General features: G+C 49.5%; 1 protein-coding gene across 4 annotated transcripts in view; it reads left to right on the top strand.

Moving 5' to 3' along the window:
• FAM117A (family with sequence similarity 117 member A) overlaps positions 1–14,721 on the top strand; it is a 78,429-nt gene that overhangs the window by 59,899 nt on the left and 3,809 nt on the right. For all 4 annotated transcript variants that reach the window (XM_055101267.2, XM_055101266.2, XM_003818038.6 and 1 more), the window contains 5 exons: positions 6,129–6,224; positions 8,281–8,391; positions 8,823–8,957; positions 11,012–11,213; positions 12,412–12,562. In XM_055101267.2, coding sequence (XP_054957242.1) covers positions 11,120–11,213; positions 12,412–12,562 — 245 coding nt within the window. In that variant the 5' untranslated portion in view covers positions 6,129–6,224; positions 8,281–8,391; positions 8,823–8,957; positions 11,012–11,119. The remainder of the gene's footprint in view (positions 1–6,128; positions 6,225–8,280; positions 8,392–8,822; positions 8,958–11,011; positions 11,214–12,411; positions 12,563–14,721) is intronic.

Here is a 14,721-nt window from a genome sequence, read left to right as displayed (position 1 = left end):
AGGGTGGGTGAGGGCAGTACGTGCCGGTGGCTGCAGTTACCCCTCTCCCTTCTTGCTGTGCACACCTTTGAGTCTTCGTGTACTTTTCTGGAGGGAGGAAGTGGTCTCATCACAGCTGGAATGACTGTTTGAGCAAAGTTCCCCTGTTGGTCTCATCCTGCTGACGGACAGGACTCTGGGTACCTGTCCTGCCTAGCCCAGCCCCCCATTCTACTCATCCCCAGCCCCATTCCGTCTGCATTCCCCAGGTAAGATGGGGAAGCTTCTATGATAGGATATTTTTTTCTTTAGCCCCAACTTACCCTTTAGAAAAAAAAAAAAAGCTTAAGTCTTGACAAACCACACAGAGTATGAGGAAGGCCAGAGGTGAAGGTGGGCATGCTCACTGGGAAGACTTCTCTTCCTGTGTCTTTCCCCTACCTGTGTACTATCCTCCCTGTTTTCCCAAGCCAGTGCCCCAACAGTGATGACACACAATTCAGTATGACCGTCATGGACCTTTTAAAAATGTTTTTCTTTGTGGGTGTGGGGGCCTGGGCACACTGCCTGTTTTCCAGATTGGCGATCAGGACCAGTTGTTCAGCATAGTTTGACAAAAGTACCGAACATTTGAAAATGGGGCCATGATGGAAAATCTGAGGGTTGCATAGTCACTGTAGGGCCAGAGATGGTGGCCTTGGCCACTTGCAGCCAGTTTTCAGTGCTGACCAGCAGACCACCCTCAGAGCCTTTTCCGGCCTTTTTGTTTGGCCGGAGACCTAAGGGACTGATTCCCTGCAGAATTTCAGTTGAACACGTGGTCCTGACGGTCCACACCAGGCCAGGCACCATGCTGCTTGACAGTCCCGTGCAGGGATAGTGGGTTACGTTCCCAGGGCCTAGCCCAGCTCCACACATGGAGCTTACTCAGGTGCCAAGGTCACTGGAGACAGTGAGGGCCAGGACTTTCCTGCCTGTGGTCATGGAGTCTAGGTAGAAACTTTTGGGCTGGAGGCTGAGAGATTCCAGTTTGGAGGGTTTTCAGCTTCATCCCGCCCCTCCTCCTCATTATATTAGATGGCTCTTTGAGAAACTGTCCTCCACCCCCACGCCCAGCTGTCCTTCCACATGTTGCTCTGGGATCTCAATCCCAGGCAAGGCTTCCTTGGTCTGGCCACGTCCAGTTTTGCATAACCTAAGTATCATCTGCACAGCTGGCCCATGCCACTCATGGTCAGAAGCTACCCTACTTGTCCCTCAGCTGCTCACCCTGGGCCAGGGTGTCAAATCTGTTCCAGTGCATGACTCCTCCTGACAAACAACTTTTTGTTCTTTTTCTTTTTGGAGAACAGAGTCTCGCCCTGTCGCCCAAGCTGGAGTGCAGTGGCTCGATTTTGGCTCACTGCAACCTCCGCCTCCCAGCTTCAAGCAATTCTCCTGCCTCAGCCTCCCAAGTAGCTGGGATTACAGGCATGTGCAACCATGCCCAGCCAATTGTTTTGTATTTTTAGTAGAGACGGAGTTTCACCATGTTGACCAGGCTGGTCTTGAACTCCTGACCTCAAGTGATCTGATCTGCCCACTTCAGCCTCCCAAAGTGCTGGGATTACAGGCATGAGTCACCGTGCCTGGAGACAAACATGACTTTTTGGTCTGCTGAGCTCCAGCTCTACCCTGCTTCCAAAGGGTCATCTAGAATGACTGAGCAGCATGGTGTGACCCCTGTTGTGGCCAGAAGGTTAGTTTTTTCTTTTTCTTTTTTCCTTTTTTTTTTTTGAGACAGGGTCTCACTCTGTTGCCCAGGCTGGAGTGCAGTGGTATTATCATGACTCACTGCAGCCTCGAACTCTGGGCACAAGTGGTCCTCCTGCCTCAGCCTCCCTAGTAGCTGGGACTACAGATACGCACCACCATAACTGGCTAATTTAAAATTATTTCTTTTATAGAGATAGGGTCTCGCTAGTTGACCAGGCTGGTTTTGAACTCCTGGCCTCAAGCAATCCTCCTGCCTTGGCTTCCCAAGGTGCTGGGATTACAGGCATGAGCCACCGCACCTGGCCAGGTTAGCTTTTTGAAGGGCAGCTTTTCTTAGCTGTGACTACATGGTGAGACTCAGAAAAGGAGTCCTATCTAACCTTGGGCACTGGAAACTGGGGACACAGTCCCCACTCTGGGCACTCCCAGTTTAGGAGGGGCTATAGTCCACACCTGTGTACACTCCTGCCTTGAGAATACTCGATGTCGGGTGGGCGCAGTGGCTAATGCCTGTAATCCCAGCACTTTAGGAGGCTGAGGCAGGCAGATCACCTTAGGTCAGGAGTTCGAGACCAGCGTGACCAACATGGTGAAACCCCGTCTCTACTACAAATACAAAATTAGCCAGGTGTGGTGGCACATGCCTGTAATCCCAGCTACTTGGGAGGCTGAGGCAGGATAATCGCTTGAACCCGTGAGGCGGAGGTTTCAGTGAGCCAAGATTGCGCCATTGCACTCCAGCCTGGGCAACAAGAGTGAAACTCCCATCTCAAAAAAAAAAGAATACTCGATGTCAGCATGTCAACAACTTCAAACACAGGATAACCTACTGCATTAGGTTTCTGAGGCTGCTTTAACAAATTACCTCAAACTTAGTGGCTTAACACCACAGAAATGTATTATTTCACAGTTCTGGAGACCAGAAGTCCAAGTTCTGTTTCACTGGCCTGAGATCAAGGTGTTGGTAGGGCCATTCTCTCCCAGGAGGCTCCTGGGGAGAGTCTGTTCCTGCACTTCTAGCTTCTGGTGGCTGCTGGCACTCCTTGGCTTGCAGCCACATCACTCGAGTCTCTGCCTCTGTGGTCATATCGCTTTATCCTCTTCAGTGTGCATACATCTAATCTCCCTCTGCCTCTTTCTTATTTAAGGACATTTGTAATGGTATTTAGGGTCCACCCAGATAATCTTGGATAATCTCAAGATCCTTAATACATCTGCAAAAACGTTACTATACAAGGTAACATTTATAGGTTCCTCATCTTTGAGGAGCCGTTTTTTAACCTGTCACTGCATCTCCTGACACACTCTGCTCCAGCCACACTGGCCTCTTTATCATTCTCAAACATGCCAGGCTCATTGCCGCCACAGGGCCTTTGCACTGGCTGTTCCCTCTGTCTGGATTACTCTTACCTCAGATACGCACATGACTCACTCCCTCACTTCCTTCGTGTTTTTATTCAGATGTTACTTTTTCATTGGGGGCCTCCCTGACATTTCCAATTGTATCCCCCACCCAGCATTCCTATCCCTTTTCTTTGCTGTATTTTTCTCCTTGGCACTTATCACTGTTTAAACTGTCTCCCCAATAAGAACATAAACTCAGACGGGACAAGTATTTGTGTTGTTTTGTACATGGTTGTATGGCCAGTGCCTGAAACAGTACCGGGCACACAGTGTACATTCAGCCACTATTTGTTGATTGCACGAATGCTGTACACTCAGAGCCCATCTGCAAGGAGGAGACACAGAGCAGAAGAGCAGTCAGCCTGAGGCAGACAAGTTAGGAAAGGCTCCCTGACAAGAAGAATGGGAATATTTGGCCGGGCAGGCCGTCTTAGATCAGGAGACCAGGCTTGGAGGTTGGGGGTAAGGTAAGAAAAAGGAGAGGGAGATGGGTTTGCTTGGGAGGACAGAGAGCCAAGGATGGAGAGCCCGTGGGATGAAGGGTCAGATGGTGAATTCTATGGCCAGGGGTTGGGTGTTGACACAAAGAAATGGCCTTAGTAGTATAGTTTACACAGAGAAGGCAGTGGAAGGTTGGTGGAAGACGTTGCTGAGCGGAGAGAGGTGGGGTCACTTGGATTGAGAGAGGAGATGACCCTAGCTGCTATGATTTTCATATCCCTTTCTTTTTCTTTTCTTTTTTTTCTTTTTTCTTTCTTCTTTTTTTTTTTTTTTTCTTGAGACAGTCTTGCTCTGTCGCCCAGGCTTGGAGTGCAGTGGTGCAATCTCAGCTCACTGCAACCTCTACCTCTTGAGTTCAAGCAATTCTCGTGCCTCAGCTACCTGAATAGCTGGGATTACAGGCGCCCAGTTAATTTTTCTATTTTTAGTAGAGACGGGGTTTCACCATGTTTGCCAGGCTGGTCTTGAACTCTTGACCTCAAGTGATCCACCCGCCTCAGTCTCCCAAAGTGTTGGGATTACAGGCATGAGCCACCACCCCCAGCCTCACATCCTTTTTAAGTCCTGTGCTAGCCTGCATTTCTCTTTCCATCCTCTCGCATATCCCAGAAGAAAGAGGTACTTGAAGAGTTTCCAAGAGATATTAGTAGTACCCGTGGCGGCCTGAATGTGGCTGTTTTTTCCTCTCTGTTACCACCCACCTGTGAGTACAGTATCTTCCCTGAGGAAGGGAAATGGGCAGAACGGTCCCTTTAGCTTTTGTCATCCCTCTATAGCCTCTGCCACCTTCCAGGGACAACAGGTTTGCGTAGGGGGTGCGGGGCCCAGCTTCGATTAGCAGAGGTAGTCATCTTTAGAGTTGGTCCTGGAGCCTTGAGGAGAGGATCCTTTGTGTGTCTGCTGGGTCGAGGTGGCTGGGAGAGATGGGCTTCCTCCTCACTTTTCAGTGCATGCACCAGCCTTTTCTGAGGCTTTGTCTGGTAGAACTCTGGTTTAGAGAGACACGGGCATTTGGAAGTAGCTTTCCATATACTGACAGAGCCAGTATATGGCTTTAGGGTTTGTGCTGAAGATTTGGGCCGTCTGCCCTTTTCCTAAAGGAGGGAATTGTGGGGAAATGGATCTCTGGATGCTTTATTTAGCATTTGTAGATTCCTCTGTTACCTACTTACTCGTGATGCTCATCAGAACAAGAAAGTTAGGGTAGTTGTCTCACCCTGGCTATGTTGCATGGCCCAGTAAAGGTGCTGATCCATGAGCAGCTGGGAGAAGGAAGAGCCAGGGAGCCCCAATCCCCAGTGGCCCCTCTCCACTGCAGCTGTCACATACGGCCGTCTGCTCTCACAAGCTTGCTCAGACTCCCCCGCCGAGCTCCTCTTAGCAGCTGTTGGGTGGCAAGTAGTTGGGTTTTTTTCCCCGTCCTCCCCCTTTTCTGTTTGCAACAACCTCTCGGGGGAGGTCAGCAGATCTCTTGGAGGAGACAGTTCCCAGGCCCTCATGTTTTTGGCAGCCTGTGCTTGTGCACAGAAGTTAGAGAGAAACTGGTTCCACTGGAGCGTTCCCCCTTGGGCCCCTCCCTTGGAATGGAAGTAGGGATACTGGTGGTGGGGAGGGATCTGGGCCTCTTTGGCTTCATGCTTAGAGCCAACAGCTTCCTCCCTTGGGTCGGGGCTCAGGAAGTAGTCCTGCAGCTCTCCCTGCCTCCATCTTAGACACTCTGTCTTCGGTGCAGCAAGGGAGAGAAGATGCAGACTGAGGGCCCTGTTTTTATGAGGGCTGGGCAGGCCCGGGAGGAAAAGGAGTGATAAGGCCAAGAGGGATCAGGAATCAGGGCTGGATTCAGAACTGTGGCTCTCTCCTTTCTGAAAATGTCTCCTTCCTGCTTATTTGCAGTGGGGGCAGGGGTTGGGGGAGTAACACTTATTCCATGGGCAGGGAAAAATGAAGTACTGCACCATACAGGAGTCCCCTGCTTTGGTCAGGGGACCTATGTTGACCTTTTTTCCTGTTTTGCCAGTTAATAATCCCTTAATGCACTCCTATATATTAACTTGTTTTTATTAGGCTCCCAGGATCCTGGGCCTGTGCTACACATGTAGAGGGCGAGAGAATAAAGAGTGCCAGTGATTCCCAGAGCCTGAGCCTATATTCTCTTGGAGCTGGTTGGGATAGGAGTGGCAATACTTGTCCTCACCACTGAGGATCAGCTGGAATAACTGGGATATCATACATGTATAGCACTCAGAAAAGAGTAAAGAGGAGGTTGGCCCTGTTGGGTCATCAGGGAATGTTTGCTGGAGGACATGAACTGGGAAGGAGGGAGTGCAGGTGGAGAAGCCTGAAGAAGAACACCGACTGGGAGTGTTCAGAGGTTGATGAGCAGAGAGAAGGGCTCAAAGGGCCATCACCTCTACCCAGAAAACAGTGTGCCTGTTCCCCAGTGCCTGCCAAAGAAGCTGCTGTGTCTCACTGTGTTTCTCTCCCTGCAGACGCCCCTGTCCTGGCAAGAGCTAGAAGGTGAGCGTGCCAGTTCCTGTGCACACAAGCGCTCAGCATCCTGGGGCAGCACAGACCACCGAAAAGAGGTAGCTACCCACTTTGACTCCCTGCCTAGGGTAGCGGCTTCTTCTCAATCCCCTAGTACCATGCAATGCATCTCCTCCATGGTGGCGTCACACTGCTCACCTCTCCTATCTTGACCTGGCCTTTTCCTGATGAGATGGCTCCTTCCTAGCTGACTCCCACTCTCCAAGTGGCCAGGTCTTAGGAGCCCAGACCCTCCTGCTAGGCAGGGGCTTGGCCAGAGGCTGCTAGTGCCTTTCAGCAGCAAGCACAGGGCTGGAGCCACCATTGTTCTTTGGGATTGGATCCAGATAAGCAGCTCAGAGACTGGAGGAAGACAGGGAGGGAGTTCCTGGGAATTAGGAGCTCCCAGCCTCATTTACTTCTTAACTACTCATCTAGTTTTTTGTTTGTTTGTTTGTTTTTGGAAACAGAGTCTCTACTGGCCAGGCTGGAGTACAGTGGCACGATCTCGGCTCACTGCAACTTCTGCCTCCTGGGTTCAAGCGATTCTCCTGCCTCAGCCTCCTAAGTAGCTTAGATTACAGGCACCCACCACCACACCCACCTAATTTTTGTATTTTTTTTTTTTTTAGTAGAGATGGGTTTCACCATGTTGGCCAGGGTGGTCCTGAACTCCTGACCTCAGGTGATCTGCAAGCCTCAGCATCCCAAAGTGCTGGGATTACAGGCGTGAGCCACCACGCCCAGCCCTAGCCTTATTTTCAAAAGAGAAAAATAACAAAATGTTCCCAAACACTTTTTCCTGGCCCTCCCTCTCCCTCAGGAGTGCTCAAGTCATTGAGGTTAAGGGGAGAAAGCCGTAGGCTGGAATATTCCAGGGCTCCCCATCAGCTCCTCCTGACATGCTGTGTGGCAGCTTCTGAGAGGGTCAACTCGATAGGACTCACCCTGCACGCCTTTGCAAGAAGAAGTTGCTTCTGCCCTCTATTGCTGAGAACAATGAGAAAATATGAAGTGAATACGTTGAGAGCTTAAGACAAGGGGGAAATAAAAAATATTTAAACTTTTCAATGGTCAGAGTAAGCAAGTTATTCACACTAAGAATGGGGAGATGTGGTACGAGTGACCCACAATAGCAAATCGGAAAGCTCTTTCTTCTTGGCTCTAGTCATAAATCTTATGGCTGTGGGCAGCAGATCTACTCTCTGAATTCCATTTAATTTAGGCTTATATTTAAATAGCTCTTCATCCCCTGAGCATTTTCCAGTTGAGGGCAAGAAGGTCCAGAATTGCACATGTGATGGGATAATATTCAAAATTGTTGATGATAATCTGTAGTAGTCTCAGGATATGAAAGTCAAGATGAAATCCAATATCCCCTTCTTGAGTGTCTATCCCTGTTCCTAGTGTAGTCTACTTTAAACAAGGGAGAATATCCCCATCCTTCCTGGTCTCAGGGCCTCTAAGATCATTGTGAATGTACTCTGAATGTCCTTAGCATTCAGAAACATCATCTTCCATTGCTATTTATAGAGGGTTAGGGCCAGGCGCAATGCCTCATGCCTGTAATCCCAGGACTTTGGGAGGCTGAGGCGGGTGGATCACGAGGTAAGGAGTTCAAGACCAGCCTGGCCAAGATGGTGAAACCCCATCTCTATTAAAAATACAAAAATTAGCTGGGGGTGATGGTGGGTGCCTGTAATCCCAGCTACTCAGGAGGCTGAGGCAGAGAACTGCTTGAACCTGGTGGAGGTTGCAGTGAGCCGAGATCGCACCATTGCACTCCAGCCTGGGTAAGAGAGCAAGACTCAGTCTCAAAAAAAAAAGAGGGGTAGTCCATGCCTTTGGAATCTGTAAAAGACAAAATGGTTTCCATGTTGTATATTTTTAATTATTTGGAATCCAATCCATCTAGTTAAGTGAGGTATCCAACTCGTCTGAGGAACAGATCATCAGTTTTAACACCATTGAGCTATTTTGAGATGGAAGATTAACTTCCATCCTCCTTGTATATATCTTCATGGGCCTCTGCCAGGAGCCACTCCTTGGAAGAGGGACCCAGTGCACTTTGGCTTTCCTTAATCTGCCTCTGTCATCTTCTCTCTGGGCTGCTAGATTTCCAAGTTGAAGCAACAACTGCAGAGGACGAAGCTGAGCCGCAGTGGGAAAGAGAAGGAGCGAGGTTCACCACTCCCAGGGGACCACGCAGTGCGGGGAGCACTGAGGGTATGTTTTCTCCCCCAGCCCTCTCCCCTCTGTTCTCCTCCATGCAGGCCCCCCTATATGGGCAGAGGTTTCCTGGGTCTTAGAACTGCCGAGCCCCCTACCACACTGCATGCTTTGTGAAGTTTTAGTCCAAACTTGGTCTTGCTGTGTGATATTGGAAGGGCTTCTTGCCGTTCTGAATCTCCCTCTCTTCTACCCCCATCCCCATATAATTGAGGCAATGACTCTACAGCACACAGTAGACTCTGCAAAGCTCAAACTTTTGGAGAAAACTGCCCTGAGTGGACCTATTGCAATCTGTAACTGTCCCCAAATCACCCTTCATTCACTCAGTTCTGCTGTGTGGACATGACCATTACCCCTGGTCAGAATGAATGACTGTCTAGGCCTGGTGGGGCTGTGTGTGATTTTGTCATTTGCCTCTTCCTCAGGCGTCCCCTCCCAGCTTCCCCTCAGGGTCCCCTGTCTTGCGACTCAGCCCCTGCCTGCACAGGAGCCTGGAAGGGCTCAACCAAGAGCTGGAGGAGGTGTTTGTGAAGGAGCAGGGAGAAGAGGAGCTGCTGAGGGTGAGTGGCGGCCGCACCCTGAGTGCACCCACAGTCCGTGCCTCACTTGGCCTGGGCGAGGGGAACTGGGAGTCCTGCTCTCTGGGGCCTCACAGGCTATGGCTACGCAAACAGCAGCATACAAACACCAGCCTGCAAAAGGAATGCAAATGGAGTTTATTAGTCTCAAATGGCCTTAACCCATGTCACTAGGACAGGCTTTGTGGTGGTGAGTACAAAGACAGGGGGCAAGGATTGGCAGAGAGGAGGCCCCCCTGCTGGGAGGAACAGACAGGGGTCATCTTCAGCCAAACTGCCAGTTCTCACTGTTCCCCGTGTGCTTGGCACCGGCATGGGCGCCTCAGTGCCTGCTGCTCCCTGCCCCTTCTCCATCTCTACCTGGTAACACGCATGCCTCCTTCATGCCAAGCTGCTCCTATGCAGCCTTCTCCCCGACTCCACTCCCAGGCAGAATATGTGCTACCTTTGCTGACGTCTCAGGCACTTTTTTTTTTTTTTGAGATGGAGTTTCACTCTTGTTGCCCAGGCTGGGGTCCAGTGGCGCGATCTCAGCTCACCGCAACCTCCACCTCCCGGGTTCAAGCAGTTCTCTGCCTCAGCCTCCCCAGTAGCTGGGATTACAGGCGCTTGCCACCACGCCTGGCTAATTTTTGTATTTTTAATAGAGATGGGGTTTCACCATCTTTGCCAGGCTGGTCTTGAACTCCTGACCTCATGATCCACCCGCCTCGGCCTCCCTAAGTGCTGGGATTACAGGCGTGAGCCACCGGCCTTTTTTTTTTTTTTTTTTGGAGATAGAGTCTCGCTCTGGTCGCCAGGCTGGAGTGCAGTGGCGCCATCTTGGCTCACTGCAATCTCCGCCTCCTGGGTTCAAGCAATTCCCCTGCCATAGCCTCCCCAGTAGCTGGGACTACAGGCATGTGCCACCATGCCCAGGTAATTTTTTGTATTTTAGTAGGGGGTTTCACCATGTTGGCCAGGATGGCCTCGATCTCCTGACCTCATGATCCACCCACCTTGGCCTCCCAAAGTGCTGGGATTACAGGCGTGAGCCACCGTGCTGGTCTCAGGCACATTTTTTTTTTCTTTTTTTTTTTTGAGACAGAATCTCGCTCTGTCGCCCAGGCTGGAGTGCAGTGGCGCAATCTGGGCTTACTGTAAGCTCCGCCTCCTGGGTTCACGCCATTCTCCTGCCTCAGCCTCCCGAGTAGCTGGGACTACAGGTGCCCGCCACAATGCCTGGCTAATTTTTTTTGTATCTTTGAGTAGAGACGGGGTTTCACTTTGTTAGCCAGAATGGTCTCTATATCCTGACCTCGTGATCCGCCCGCCTCAGCCTCCCAAAGTGCTGGGATTACAGGCGTGAGCCACTGCGCCCAGCCGGCCTCAGGCACAATTTTATATTGACACAGTTTAATTGGGGAATGCCAGTTGGCCAATATTAATATGATTCTAATGGGCACACTTCTCAGTTTATGATTTACCTACTAGTTGGTTTTGAATGTGCATGTATGCAGGATTTTACATATACCCAAACACGTGCACATAATTTGGTGAGCTACAGGTTCAAGTACCATTGAGTGTTTTTAGAAGGGGGTGAGGAGGTATGTAACACATGCTAATCATCAGCATACTTGTTCTGCAATGGTTACAGCACTTACAGGCTCCTGGTGGTTTGCCGCTATTGTGCCCTCCAGCATACATTATCATCTTTGTATTCCTAGAGCCCAGGGCACAGAAGGTCCCTGCCCTCATGAGGCTTATAGTCTTATGGGGACAACACATTGATCAAGCCCTACAGGTGAATATGTAATTATACATTGGACTGTGAGTGCTATTAGGGATAAGAGCAAAGTGCTATGGAAGAAACAGGAGGGAGTTTCTTCTAGATTGAAGGGTGGCCAGGGAAATAAATGGCTGGAGGAAATGGTGTTCTGTGGTTGTGTGTCATGGATAGAGAATGACAGCAGCAAGGGAAATACCCTCGGGGTCACTGTGCTGCTGCAGGCCTGAAATACTCAGGGCTGACAGTCTTTACCGTCCTTCCCCATTAGATCCTTGATATCCCTGATGGGCACCGGGCCCCAGCTCCTCCCCAGAGTGGCAGCTGTGATCATCCCCTCCTCCTCCTGGAGCCTGGCAACCTTGCCAGCTCTCCTTCCATGTCCTTGGCATCTCCCCAGCCTTGTGGCCTGGCCAGTCATGAGGAACATCGGGGTGCCGCCGAGGAGCTGGCATCCACCCCCAACGACAAAGGTAAGCTGCGAAGGCTGAGGCAGCAGGGCTGACTCTGGGACACATGAGTGGCTCCACTCCCTTTTCCACCTCTAGTCAATTCAGGCCTAGCATTCTCAGTACCCTACTAGAATATGAGTCATCTTTCTTCTGCACATTATACCAGTGATAATAATGGTCCCATACATCCTGTTCTGCTTGATAATTTATGAAGTCACTGCATTTATACGTCTATTTAATCCTCACTGGGATCCAAAGAAGCAATCCCTGCCATCCCCATTTTTGGGCTGAGGTTCAGCAAGCTGTAGGGGAAAGCAGCAAGTCTTCATTCAGGTGTCCACTGTACTCATTCCCAACAATGGTTTCAAAGTGGTTGTGAGTGATACAAAGTAAGAGAATGTGGTTGCTTGCCCAGGGTTGCATAGTTTGACCCAGACCAAAACCCATTTTTTTTTTTTTTTTACTCCAAATCTCTATTTTCTACAATGCCCTAGCTACTTCTCTGAGAAAATGAGATGAAATTCCTACCTCTTAATAATAATCCTTACATTATAAAGCACTGTGCCTATGTTGTCTGATTTGATTGTCACAGCAACCCCATGAGGTAGGCTGGTCAAGGGCATGATCTAACAATACACATGGGTAAACAGAGCATAGAATAAGGAGGAATAAATGTGAGATAAATACAGATAAAGTCAATATTTGCAACCTAGGCAAAGTACATTCACTGTGTGGAAAGGGAGAGGAATTTTATCCTACAAGTGGGGTTGAGTAAAGATTGCTTCTCTGAGTCGGAGAAGAGTTCTTCTTGGAAGAAAGGATAGATTTTCAAGACTGTGGACAGGAAGAAGCTGTGGTATGTTGGCAGGGAGGGTGTGACAGTCTTGGAAGAAGGCAGAGAGAGACACAGTTAGGATTCCTTCAAGTCTGAGATCTGGAGTTCCGGTCCCAGTCTACCTCCTGGGAATATAGAATTGGTATGAGATCTTAACTTTCCATACATTCAACTCCGTTTTTCTGTTCTGTTATACACTGTGTATTTTTGTAAGCTGCCTCAAAGGTTTTTAAGGTAGAGTATAATCACACTGGATAAGCACACCCGCTACCCTCTTCCTTACCATGTGTCCCCAGCCTTGCCACTTTACACCTCAGTCCTGGACCCAGAAAAGTGGAGGCCTTCCCTTCATCTCCACTAGACTCAGCCTTGCTCTGTTCACAGCCTCCTCTCCAGGACACCCAGCCTTTCTTGAAGATGGCAGCCCATCTCCAGTCCTTGCCTTTGCTGCCTCCCCTCGGCCTAATCATAGCTACGTCTTCAAACGGGAGCCCCCAGAAGGCTGTGAGAAAGTGCGTGTGTTTGAAGAAGCCACGTGAGTACACCAAGTGGACAGGGTGTGGGAGGGGAGGGTGGGCCTACATTCTCCCACCTTCTTCAGTCTTGGACTCTCTCTTGTCATAGAGGTGTTGTCAACTTTAGATGATAAGTATTGCCAGCTTTCCATGATCAAACGTGTTGACATTACCTACTCTGAGCACTTAAATCTTTGCTTATCATTATCTCCATAGAAACCTGCTCTCTGCCCACATGCCAGCCACAAGCGCAGCAGGAGCTGGAAAGAAAATATATCTGAAACCTAAGCCCTTTGTTTCTTCTATTTTTTTCCATCTCCGGGGAAGGTGTGAGAATTTGCTAGACCATAATCAGAGAGAGAGAGAGAGAGCAAGAGATGGGGGGTGTGGGGAGAACATACTAGTATTTCTCTTCAGTCAGAGATTAGAAGTGTTTCAGCCCCACTGGAGTAGAATGGGGGGCCTAAACAGCTTAACAGTTTGAGCTTCGGAGTCAAGTCTTCACCCTGTGGCTGTAGTGGTTCAAGTGTCATGAACTCCCAGACAGAAATTTCCAGTCCTTGCAAGTAAGGACTATGGAAAATTTCCAAACCAGATTGGATCGTTCAGAAGCCATTCTTCTGTTGATTCTTTACACTTTCCTCCCATTAGCCAAAAGAATTGAGAGCCAACCTTTCCAAATGCCCCTGTCCCCGTTAGCAGGCACCAAAGAGCTCATTTCATTTCCTGCTGCCAGCTTAATACTCACCAGGGCAGATTCACACCAACTTGGGGTTTCAGTGGCAGTCAGGAAGTTTAGTCATGGTGTGTGAGTGAAGATGTAGCTGGGACTGGATTTGGGTCATTGAGAGCACCATTTGTATCTCAAATAAGGGAGCAATAACCCATGGTGGCAGCCGAAGGTACATACAGAAGCCACAGTAGGAGTTACAGAGAAAACCATTGCCACTAGAGGTTTTGTTACTGTTATTATTGTTGCCTGGGATCCCTTCAAGACTCCTAGGTCCTCTGAGAAGCTGTGGAGGGAAGAGGCCAGATCTCTTAGCTTCAGCAGACTCTAGGCTCTTGTACCCTCCCTCAATCCACATTATGGTGGAGTAATTACAACCTGGAAATGTGGGTGGAAATTAAGCTGTAGCTCATCTTGATTTTTTCATAGACTCAATGCCAGAAGAGGCCTTAAAGTCAGCTCATTTATCTTCCTGCCCCTGCATTAACCCTTTAAGAGAGGTGGTGGGCTGGGTGCAGTGGCTCATGCCTCTAATCCCAGCACTTTGGGAGGCTGAGGTGGGCGTTTATCACCTGAGGTCAGGAGTTTGAGACCAGCCTGGTCCAACATGGCAAGACCCCGTCTCTACTAAAAATACAAAATTAGACAGGTGTGGTGGCAGGCACCTGTTATCCCAGCTACTCAGGAGGCTGAGGCAGGAGAATCGCTTGAACCTGGGAGGCAGAGGTTGCAGTGAGCCGAGATCACGCCACCGCACTCCAGCCTGGGCAACAGAGTGAGTCTCCATCTCAAAAAAAAAAAAAAAAAAGGAAGTGGTGATCAGCTGGGTGCAGTGGCTCACGCCTGTAATGACAGCACTTTGGGAGACTGAGGTGGGCAGATCACTTGAGGCCAGGAGTTCGAGACCAGCCTGGGCAACATGGCAAAACCCTGCCTCTACTAAAAATACAAAAATTAGCCGGGTGTGTTAGTGCATGCCTGTAATCCCAGCTCCTCAGGAGGCTGAGGCACGAGAATTGCTTGAACCCAGGAGGTGGAGATTGCAGTGAGCTGAGATTGCACCACTACACTTCAGTCAGGGCAACAGACTGAGACTCTGTCTCCAAAAAAAAAAAAAAAAAAGAGTGGTGGTGATCCATCAGTGATTTTCTAAGATATGCCGGGATTTACATTCTGTAGTTCACTGAGGTTTCTTTATTTAATCAACTTTCCTATTGGGAAGTTTGTGTGTTTAGCCATTCTTCTGCCACATTTCCCCCTTCTTAGCTGTTGTCCCCTCCAAGATCATCTGGATTTTCCAGGCAAGGAGTCAAGGTATTCAGGGTCATGCTGGTTGCCATCATATTCTCTGAGTGTTGCTGGGTCTCCCCTTGGTCACCTTCCCAACACGTACATGCACACACCTAGAACGTTCTCTCTCTTGCCCATTCCCCATCCCTCCATAAATTG

Source organism: Pan paniscus, chromosome 19, assembly GCF_029289425.2.
Source record: "Pan paniscus chromosome 19, NHGRI_mPanPan1-v2.0_pri, whole genome shotgun sequence".
NCBI classification, from domain to species: Eukaryota; Metazoa; Chordata; class Mammalia; order Primates; family Hominidae; genus Pan; species Pan paniscus.
The sequence above is the reverse complement of the archived record's forward strand: the minus strand, read 5'-3'. Positions and strand labels throughout refer to the sequence as shown.